Below are 11,654 nucleotides of genomic sequence, written 5' to 3'. Positions count from 1 at the left end.
CGATTGGTGAAGACCAGAAGGGATTGTAAAGAGCTCCAGAAGGATCTCTCCAAACTGGGAGAAAATGGAAGATGTGTTTCAATGTACATGTAAAGTAATACACTTTGGAACAAAAAAACTTCACACATAGGCTATTGGATTCTGAGCTATGACAGATCAGGAAAGAGATCTTGGGGTGATGCAGTTTGATGAAAGTGTTGATCCAATGTGTGATGGCGATGAAGAAGGCCAATTCTATGCTTGGGATCATTAGAAAAGGTATTGAGAAGAAAACGGCCAATATTATAATGCCATTGTACAAATTGATAAGGTCACACCTGGAATATTGCATCCAATTCTGATTACCACTTCTCAAAACGGATATAGTGAAAATGGAAAAGGTGCAGAAGAGAGCTACCAAAATGATTATGGGACTGGGGCACCTTCATTTGGAGAAAAGGCAACAGCATTTGGGGCTCTTCAGTCTAGAAAAGAGGCGACTGAGGGGGGACATGATAGAGGAATACAACATTATGCAGAAGATGGATAGAGTGGATAGAGGGATGTTCTTTTCTCTCACATAACACTAGAACCAGGGGCATCCACTAAAATTGAGTGTCAGGAGCATTAGAACAGACAAAGAAATGTTTCTTTACCCAGCATGTACGAGGGTTGCCCAGGAAGTAATGCACCACATTTTTTTTTCTCAGCCTACAGTAATGGTACGAATACGAAACTTTAGATATACATTATTTGAATTTTCAGGAGTGCGCACACAAATTTTTGGTTTCTTCAGACAGATAGCGTAGCTGCAGCAGTGTTTCGAAATGGCGTCTGTAAGTGATGTATGTTACAAGCAGCGTGTCGTCACTGAATTTCTCACTGCGGAGAAAGAAACTGTTGGGAACATTCACAAACGTTTGTGTACAGTTTATGGAGAATCTGCAGTTGACAGAAGTACGGTTAGTCGCTGGACACAGAGGGCGAGGCCATTAGAAGGCAGTTCGGCAGAGCTCAAAGATTTGCAGCATTCGGGGCGGCCATCCACGGCTGTCACACCTGACAAGACGCAGCTTGCTGATGTGCTCATTTGGGAGGACCGACGCATAACGACTAGGCAGTTGGTGCTGAAGCTGTCAATCAGCAAAGGAAGTGTGGATGCAATCATCCGTGCTCTTGATTACTCAAAAGTGTGTGCACGATGGGTTCCGCGCTGTCTTACGGTGGACTACAAATCTCTCAGAAAAAACATTTCTTCTTCTTGAAACGTTTTGAAGATGAGGGGGAAGCGTTCTTGTCCAGGATTGTGACAGGTGATGAAACCTAGGTTCACCATTTTGAGCCCGAAACAAAACAACAGTCGATGAAATGGCGTCATCATCAATCTCCACAAAAGAAAAAATTCAAAGCAACTGCTTCCGCTGGTAAGGTCATGATCACTGTGTTTTGGGACTGTGAGAGCGTCATACTCATTGATGTGATGCCAAGAGGCAGCACCATTAATTCTGAAGCTTATGTGAAGACATTAACCAAACTCAAGAAGCGCTTCCAGCGACTTCGGCGCCATAACAACCCAGGTGAATGTTTGATTCAACATGGTAACGCTCGGCCTCACACAAGTTTGAGGACTTCGGAACACATCACTAAACAGGGTTGGACTGTGTTACTCCATCCACCCTACAGCCCTCACCTAGCTCCCTCAGACTTCCACTTGTTTGGGCCATTAAAGGATGCCATTCGCGGAAGACATTTTGAGGATGACGAAGAGGTGATTCGCACAGTGCAGAAATGGCTTTGTGACCAGAACAAGGAGTGGTACCGACAGGGCATACATGCCCTTGCGTCTCGCTGGAGGAAGGCCATAGAAGTGGACGGAGATTACGTGGAAAAACAGGGAGTGTAGAAGAAACATTCTTTCTTGTGTGTAAGTTTCATTGTGTTCAATAAATAATTGTTGAAGAAAAAAAATGTGGTGCATTACTTTCTGGGCGACCCTCGTAATTAAGTCTGTGGAACTCTTTGCCACAGGATATGGTGATGGCATCTGGGCACAGATGCATTTAAAAGGGGACTGGACAGATTTCTGGAGGAAAAGTCCATCACAGGTTACAAGCCATGATGGGTATGTCCAACCTCCTGATTTTATAAGTAGGTTACCTTAAAATGCCCGGTGCGGGAGAGGATACTAGGATGTAGGTCTCTTGCCTTGTATGCTCAGCATATGGTGGGCCACTATGAGATACAGGAAGTTGGAACTAGATAGGCCTATGGCCTGATCCAGCAGGGCTCTTACATCCTAAATATATTGTGAAGAAATGGGTGCGTATATGGTTTGGCCCTCATCATCACAGTTCCAGGCTTTTCCCACCGAAGAGGGATCAGAAAGAGTTGGTGGACTGATGTAGGTCAGATCATGACCCAGGCACCCACCCCTTCCCAAACACCCTTGTCCAATCGTTGACTTTGAATAGGGTGATAAAAATGTTTGCATCAGGGTTACAGCTGCAAATGCTAGGAAAAATCTCACTTGTTCTACCCTTTAAAATTAAATTCCTTTGAAAGAGTCCCAACTGTAGAATTAAAGGTTTTCACACTTAGATTATTTGCTTTTATAGCCTGAACTGATTAGTACCTTCAACTTTAAAGCTCAATGTTTTTCATTTGAATCAAAACTTCAATATCCATATTGCAAGTAATGAAGTATATATGAGATTTTTAATTACACCTCTGTTCTCTGCCATCTGATTCTTGCACATATCAATTTAGTTTAGAATTGTGTTTTAACGTGGAAAAAAAATTTATTCCCCCAGCTCAAAGGGGTCCAGTAGGAGAGAACCCAACTTAATTTTAGAATGATGGCTAAGAACATCCACTGCTCACATATTTACATGGTGGTGGGGTGTGTGTGTGTGGGAGATCTCACAGTTTCCAGTCCTTCCCCCTCAGCACCCTGAGAGTTAAGGGACTGTGAAGTGCTAATTTTCAGGTAGTGCAGGGGACTGTAGAGGACAACGGGTGAAGGGTCAGAACTATACAGAATAAGACGTAAGTTGGGAATGGTTCAAAAGAGAGCAAAATGAATTATGACTCATAATCTGGAAGCAAAGTCCTTTGAGAAACAGTGAAAGGAGCTTTGTACATTTAGCTTGGAGAAGACTAAGAGGGGATACAATAGCCATTTTCAAGGATCTGAAGGGCTACCACATATAAGAAGGAGGTGACTCACTCTGAGGCTTTTGAGGGCAGGACTAGAATCAATGAGTTTAAGATACATGGAAGTAGATTTAGGCTAGACATAAGAATATCAGGAAGTTCCTTTGCGCAAGAAATATGACTGAGACTGCATATGCAGCAGAATGAGGTGGCAGCCACTTTGGATTGCAGATGAGAGTTGCCAATTTAGATTTGCCAGGCTACAGATGTAGAATAATTTCCTAATTGTAAGAGCTGTTGAAACACTTTGCCTCATGAACTTTCTCTAGTTGAAAGTTTTCAAGCAGATGCTGAATGGCCACTTGTCAGGGATGCTGTAGAAGTTGTCTGCATGGAATAGGAAGTTGGACTAAATGAACTCCAAAATTCCTTCCAACTGTAATATTCTATGATTCCTCAGGGCACCTCAAAAAAATGTACACACTATTTAATGAGCTCTAATTCATGCCTACTTAATTCTAGAAAACCTGCAACATTTAAACATCTAAAGGAAGCAATTGAATAGATATAAGGAACCATCTCAGCATACACATTGGCAGGTGTCTGCAGTTCCCACAGTCAATTATGTCAGTGGTATATAGATGCAAATGGGGACACTGAGCATTTGGTCCAATTCATCATTAACTGAGTCCAGCAACTGCTTCTGTGTATACCATATGCAGTATGTGTGAATTATAGCATATAATTTTACACCATAAAGCGTTTACAATTTTTTTTAGATGCCCTGTATATTTTCTAAAGTTTCATTAGTTCCATGAGAACTTAATCATAGCTAACTTAGGTACAGCCCCAATACTTTACAAAGTTGGACACACATAAAATTTTGAACACTTTTTGGACAATCACAAGATTTTTCAGTGCCACATCATTTTTAACCCCGCTAATTGATTAAATGATCAATCACCTTTAAGCCATTGTTCTCTTATATTTAGCAATGGAGAAAGCAACTGTCACTTTTAAACTAAATCACTAGTTAAATCACTGTAGACTAAAAGATGTCCAAATAATGGATGCCATTTCTAAGTTTACTCTTGGGAAGAACACCAACACAGCCTTCAAGTGTGGACATGCATTTGCTCAAGGGTGTAGCATACATAGTGAAAATGCAGAAAATACAACTCTATCAGTGTTTGCACATGGCAAGTTTATAATTCATGGAAATAATCTTCAGTAGTGAAGTTTAAGTGACTCTACCAAACTTTAAATTAGATTTTTGCCACTTCCAAGAAATTACTAGTTTTGCTGCCTTGAACAAAAAGCCTTTTATAAATCCAATTATAAAGATACACAACTAGTCAATTAAAAGTAGCCAATTTTATTCAAATAATTATGGGTGACAAGTTCACATAATTACCCATTCTTCAAAACAGTACATAATTAAAGAAAGTCTTTCAACAAATTGGAGCTGTCTTTTCCTCAAAAGTGTGTCAGTAGAATCCAGAGTCTTGCGTGGCCCAGTTTGGTGCCTTTAAAAAAACACAGACAAATGTGAAGGTCAGGATATAAAGTAGCAAGTGTTTCCAGCTAAAATTAGCAAAAAGAGTAACCTTTCCAGAACTACGATCAGCACCTCCACCTGCTAGTGCCTTCTTAAACTTAGGCTGTGCCCCTTTCCACCCACTCCACAGCAGTCAGAGAACTACCAACTATCTTGTGGAAGAGGAGAAAAGAACCTAGCAAAACATATTCTCTACCCTTTCAACTTCTTCCAACCTTTTTGCATTGTCACAATTTGATTTTTTAATTTTATATAAGCTGCACTAGGACACTTATTAACCAGAAGGTAGGGTACAAATGTGCTAAGCAAATAAGTGCCTCAAAACATTTTTGTTTACAGTGGCCAGAGCAATACACACAGCTGTGGACAAGTTTAAAAAGGGCAGCGTGGACATGAAATCTTCCAAAACGTTTTTAAGATACTTTATGGCAAAATATTTCCATCAGAATAGTCCAAGCCTGAACACCAATTGGTTTTCCACAGAAACACTTTCACTCAATAGACTCCCCAGCATGAATTCTTCACCGACTTCAGAAGTCTTCCACCTTAGAGACTTCAATTTATATCCGTATCCAAGGTCAGGGCTACTTGTGCTTACCTCAGCCCTACTGCCTTGGTTCAGTTTTTTCTCAATATTCATAGCCAACATCTGACTCCGGAAAGACAAGCTTTTGGTCTTTTCAATCACTTGCTGATAAGGTGAAACTGCATTATTCCCCATAACTACATGACCCTAGAAGAGAGAGGAAACAAATAATACCTTGACTTTCATCCACTTGATTTTCATCACTTTACTCTTTCAGCCATTTTCAATTATAAACACATTTCAAATTTCATCCAAATTCCACCCCTTCCCCAGCTTTGTGTTATCTGGAAATTTGATACGTATCCCCTCTACACATCAGGTGATTTATAGAAATGTTAGAGCTCAGTGGTATTTCACTTGATATTTCCATCCAAACTGAAGTGGAGCTATTTAATAGCACTTGTTGAGAATGGTTGTACAGTCAGCTTTGAACCCACTTAGTCCACATTTTACCCACAACAAATGTATCAGGGGAGACTCAGACAAATGCTTTTCTGAAGTCTAGATATTTTGTGTCCATGCATTCCCATGACCAAAGAGATGAGAGATCAACTTGTGCTTGATAAACTCATACTAGCTCCTGGAAATTGCCCATTCTTTTCTAAGTTTTCACTGACATTCTGCCTAAGACTCTGCTCCAGGATTTTTCCAGTCACCCACATCAAGCTGACTGGTCTGTGGTTTCCCAGATTCTCCTTTTGAAAGACACCACTTGCTCATTTCCAGTCTTCCATCACCTTATTTCCAAATTCAAGCACCATTTGGGACAAGAATTGCCAACTGAGAAGTCACTGAAAACAACACCCTAAAAACTGATAGAAATTTTACATCATTATTACTTGAATAATCTCAGGAACCTTGGGACACTGCACTTCTGTTCCTAATTAAAAAGCAACTCAGATAATCTTAGCTATAGCAATGGTGAGGGGAGGGAGAGAAAGCACATGCAGAGACCAGCAGTAAAAGCACTTTAAAGTTATTTTACAGCTGGTAATGGAGTTTTATAAGTTCCCTTTAACAAATCAAATCATTCCAAGCAAGGCAATGTGAAACTTACCAGTTTTGAGTCTATTTTGGCATCCAGCCTTGCATTTCGGATTAAATTCACAATCCAGCGTTCAGCTTCTTCAGGGGTCATATTTAGCTTATCTGCCAGCATGCTGAAGAAGAAACACAGTGCATACATGTTTTTTATAAAATTCTATGCTCTTGCCACTATCTCAGCACTACACTTTACTTGCGAATGTTTGAATAATGAGATAATATGCTAAACAAGTATAAATTTACCTGACAGTTTCAACACTATTGCCACTACTGTGAAAAAGGTATTGACCTGGGAAAACACAATTTCTTTTTTAAGCTACTTAGAAGAAGGTACCCAAGGCTTCTTCAACTCAACCAGAAGAGAAAAACACAAAGATTCCATGCACCTTCTCTTGTGCATATGCTCTCTTGTGCATATGCATGCACATGGAGGTGCAAGAAACAATATGTATACCTATTATAGGAAATACATTTAATAAATCAGTCCTTTATAAAATGTATAAAATGAGACACTCATAACAATTCTAGTTGTATCCTAATACTCCAGTGCACTTAAAGGAAATGCATTATTAACGCATGGCTATAGTGCATGGACAATTAAAATTCAATGTCAACATGTCTTAAAGACAAACTATTATCTGTAACTGTAGATTGCAAACATTTGACTAGATGTTTAAGGCTACTTAATACCTGCACTAGCTTAAATACCTACAATACCACAGAACAAATCATGGTACAAACAAACAAGAGGTATTTGTAGGAAAAACAGGATGATTTTATTGTCTGATTCATCACAGCTGTCCGACTCACTTTAACAGTCTCTAGCAGTCTGGCGCTTTATAAACCAGTATAATTCATTGTACTTTATTTTTTTTAAAAAATAAAATAAACTGTACTTTATTTATTTTATTTTTAAAGTTAAATCAGATGTTGACACTAGTTAAGATAGTTCCAGTGAATTTTCTGGTGGAAAAGGCCAGTGAAGAATAGTGAATGATACTACAACTACTATTCCAGAAACCAGAAGGAATTAAATTTGGTAACACAACTATGTAATTTCAATGCAACATGAAGACAGACAAGAACACAAAAAAGGGGACATCTCATCTACTTTCTGTTTACTGGATGTCTGTCTAGCTTTGGGGAAAGCCATCATCCCAGGGAAGGGTTTCACATTAACTCATTCAACAATAAAGCAGGAGGCAAAGGGTCCTCTGACATGCTTTGTTAGATCACTTGTTCTCAAGACCCAAGACAATTTCAACGGTCTTTTAAGAGTACCACACAGCACCCAGTCTGCAATTTCTCCTTCTCTACCTAATGAAGCAAGCGACAGGATTTACTGTTTCATCAACAGGGGCACTGCAGACAGAATTTCATGTGGCTTTCTAACAAATTTTCAACATTCCTTGGAACTTCACTCATTTGAGAATTATAAACCTTCTTTCAGGTTGCAGACTTCAGAAATGTCTTGGGGTTTCACCTGAAAACTGGCCAGCATGCAGCACTAAGTCTCCATTTAACCATTCCCCACTGCACTCTCTGCTATTCAAGCCAAACTACTCAATTTTCCAGCTGCCTATGGTGAAGTAACTTATTCTAGTGTATTAAATTCACAGACTTTATTTTGAATGTGGAATTTCAAGTAATTCAGTTCACAGTAAATTATTAACTACCACAAGTCTCACTTAATCATAATGTTCACAAGTGCATGAGCCTAACATCCATGCCCAATGCACCATCCAATCAAGCAAACCATGCAACAGTTTTCAATACTGAAACCAAAGAAAAGAAAAAGCTGTTTTCAGTGGACATGAACCAACTTCTTCGGGGGAGGAGGAGCCAAACACAGTTTAGACTACTCATTCTCATATTTTAAGAGATTTTGAAAAACCTCTACTCAGGTATTAGCATTAGTATTATTTGAGCAAAGTTAAACATTTAATTGTCTAACATTCATCTTAACATCTGCAGAGCCATATCTTAAACTTTTCGCAGATGTTCTACTAAAGGAACCATGACTGGTCAAACATAAGAAATAACTGCAAAAAAGTCATGACAATTACTATTACAATGTTATATTAGCCTAGCTTAACATAATACAAAACTGAGTGGGCCTATTCTGATTACAGATTTGAAAGAAAACCTGTTAAAATTAAAAACAGCTTGGTGAAAATCATAAAAGACTGGTGCGAAAAAATTACACAAGAAACCAGTGATAGTGGTAGAAAATGTTACATGAAGAAGCTCTGTACTGTTAAATTTTAAAATGTAATTTTAAATATGTAACCAAATATAGCAGGATTAAAAGTGACAAATTAAGACAAGGCAACAGTAATTCTGCCTATTTTGTCTTGAACACTAGAGAACATGAAAGATTTTGCAATAACTTCTAAGATAACCAATGTTGGCAGAGAGAGTGCTGAAGTGTTCCTCCCCCTGCTCTCAGGGAGGATCACAAGTATATCTAAGCAAATTTTTTTCTGATAAAACTTTTGAATGACTTATCCGTTATGGAGAACTTTCCCAATTTTCACACAAAGGTCAATATTCACATTTCAACTACAGAAACAACCTGGCTCAGTTCAGAAGTCATGAATTTAAACCATGGTTTGGAGATAGTGCTAAGTTACCCATCAGTCGCTAATTTAGTTATAACAACTAGTCACTGTAGGAGAAACTCAGGAAATGAAAACAAGAGAAGGGAAATAAAACACATGGTCTTCATCCTCCTTAAACCTTCTCACAAGGGAAAGTTGTGTCTCCCACACCCCCCTCCAAGTGATAGCACAGCCACTCAACAACTCTCTTGAGATCAACACCACACTGTGGCTCAAGCTGGAAATGAGGATCCAAATCAGAGGTCATGTCCTACTGGTTTTTACCTGCACAGAGAGAAGTGTTTCAGCACGGCAACGCTTCTGCATTACTTACCTGGCAACCTTGCTTTCCTTCATATAAGCAAATTCAGATGCTCAACATGGCATTTCGAAGATTACAAGTATGAATACTCCCTTGTCTTAGAAATCTCTCTGCTGCATGCCTAATGGTAGGGTGTCTGAAGCACCATATTCTATGCAACTCTGCATAGGCAGGCAGATTAGTATACAAGAACATACACCATGTTTGAGTGGACAGCTTAACATAATATAGTCCCAGGCACACTTTCAAAAGTACCAAGTGTTTGGATTGGGTCCAAGTACACACACAGCAGGTCCACCACTTACATAAGCTTCGACTTATGTAATTTTGGTTTTACATAAAGTTTCGGCTGTGCAAGAAAGAGCCACCTGCACTCACCGTTCAAGACTTCACAAAGCTTGCCACTCCCTTTGCTCTGTAAACTGGAAATATTTCCAGTATGCCCTTTGTTTCCTCTTCCATGTAAAGAGCCACATGGAAGAGGGGTTGAGATCAGTGCATCCCAATCCTCAGAGCACAGCAATTTGGCCTCTTGCCTTTTCAGTGGAAGAGAGAGCAAGGCAAGAAGGCCAAAGGCCAGATAGCTGTGCTCTAGAATGTAGTGATCTTGCCTCTTCTTCCACATGGGCTCCATAAAACAAAAGGGGAAATGTGGGGAACACTGGGGATGATCCCAGATTTGTTTAGAGTGGCAGGTTTGGTTGGCTCCTCAGTCCCAGTTATTGAGGCCTCAGACACTGAATACACATCGACACCAACAACTACTGCAACACTGAACTTGGGCTTTGGCAAGTACCTCTGGTTGGAGTGAGACCCTGCATCTGCTCACCATGGAGGCAGGAAAAAGACTGGCTCCAAAGAAGAAGTAGGATGGGTCTCCTAGCCCACCATTTGGCTGAGTCTTTCTTCAAAGAAGATGACTTCTAGTGGATGGATTGGTTAGTAACCCAGACAACTGGAAGGCAACAGGAAGGGAACCAATGTGCTTCTACCAGAATTCCGCCCCACTTTAAAGAATATCAGGTATTAATTTTTAACAAGCTTATAAACATAGTACAATATAGCTTTAACACACACTTCACTTGGGAGTCATTTCCATTTCAGTATGTTTAACTTTTTTGCCTGTAATTCAGTTATTACTAAATGACACTGAGCGAATGATTTGTAAGAAAAAGAGCTTATTAATAAGGTTGCTAGTTTTATTAGCAACCTTTTATTAGCACCGCCTTGGGTGCCCTTCAGGGAGAAATGAAATCAATAAATAAAATTACTTGATACTGATGCACTGATGGATGCGGCAGAAGGTCTCAAATATAAAGAGCCGAGCGTTCTCAATAAAGTCTTCAAGACATGCCACCAGGAAGAAGTCATTCACAAGAACCTGCAGGATGACATGCATGGTTAGGTAGAGGGAAAAATGATACAGTTTTCCAGTAAGTGAAGCTTGCATTCTGTCACCATAGATCCACATTCCCTGCTACCACCGGAAGTGCATCTTCCCCCCAAAACAACTCTGATTTAAACATGCAAATAGGAAAGAACTCTGAAGACCCAAGATTCCATTAAAAAATGGGACTGATTAGCTGGCCTTCCATTATGATGCTAGCTTTATTCTCCAAGTTTTTACTGAGAGGTACAAGTGTCACGTTTTTAGACTTTTCTAACAATCAACTTTGTCGATACAATACAAATTTCAGCTATATGAACAATTTGGAAGCATTTTTAACTGTTTTGGGGCATTCCCACATTTCTAAGAAGAACCCTCAAAATATTTTCTCTACCTAAAGATTTTGGTAATCGGTTTGTATGTATATGTTCCAAATTAGAATAAAATTTCAACTTGTATGGCACCCTTCAGTTAAAAAAAAATATACCAGGGCAGTAGCTTATGCTACTATGTTTTAATCAAACTACAGAAGCATTTAAAATAATAAAAATGGAAAAATGGAAGAGCCAATAAATTTAAGCAGTTAAAACCTGCTGAAAAGCAGGGACAAATTAAGCATCTTTGCCTTGTACTTGAAATACATCACATTTGTTAGCAGGTGAGCCTCCTAGGAAGGCATTCAATAGATGGAAAACCACTATTAATTTTGCCCAATTCACAGGTGTATACATTTGATTCCTGTTGCATATAAGCAATGTCGGGCAGAAACAGCTTAAGAAAATCTAGCTCTAAGCCTCAGGAATCCATGCTATAGGACAAACATGACGAGCACCATATACTGCTGAAGTTCAGTCTTAGGAGAGCAGGATACTATGGATTAGCCCTGGAACTCAGTCTCATGCTATTGTGGTACAGTGGAGAGAGAATGTTCAAATTGTTTGATCCACCCCAGTGATTCTCTAAGGCAGCCATTTTCAGCCACTGGTCTGCAGGTGTGCCGTGAGGATTTGGGGGAGGGACATTTG

The 11,654-nt window shown here is 39.5% G+C and overlaps 1 protein-coding gene across 1 annotated transcript in view; it reads right to left on the bottom strand.

The window, feature by feature from the left end:
- Positions 1–4,487: 4,487 nt before the first annotated feature.
- Positions 4,488–11,654, bottom strand: part of EIF3E (eukaryotic translation initiation factor 3 subunit E) — a 32,868-nt gene continuing 25,701 nt past the window's right edge. The window contains exons 10-13 of the mRNA XM_066623556.1: positions 10,514–10,623; positions 6,334–6,436; positions 5,289–5,423; positions 4,488–4,658 (exon numbers count right to left, since the gene is read on the bottom strand). Coding sequence (XP_066479653.1) covers positions 4,620–4,658; positions 5,289–5,423; positions 6,334–6,436; positions 10,514–10,623 — 387 coding nt within the window. The 3' untranslated portion in view covers positions 4,488–4,619. The remainder of the gene's footprint in view (positions 4,659–5,288; positions 5,424–6,333; positions 6,437–10,513; positions 10,624–11,654) is intronic.

Source organism: Tiliqua scincoides, chromosome 4 (assembly GCF_035046505.1).
Source record: "Tiliqua scincoides isolate rTilSci1 chromosome 4, rTilSci1.hap2, whole genome shotgun sequence".
NCBI lineage: Eukaryota > Metazoa > Chordata > Lepidosauria > Squamata > Scincidae > Tiliqua > Tiliqua scincoides.
Note: the sequence above shows the minus strand (reverse complement) of the source record. Positions and strands in the feature narration are given on the sequence as shown.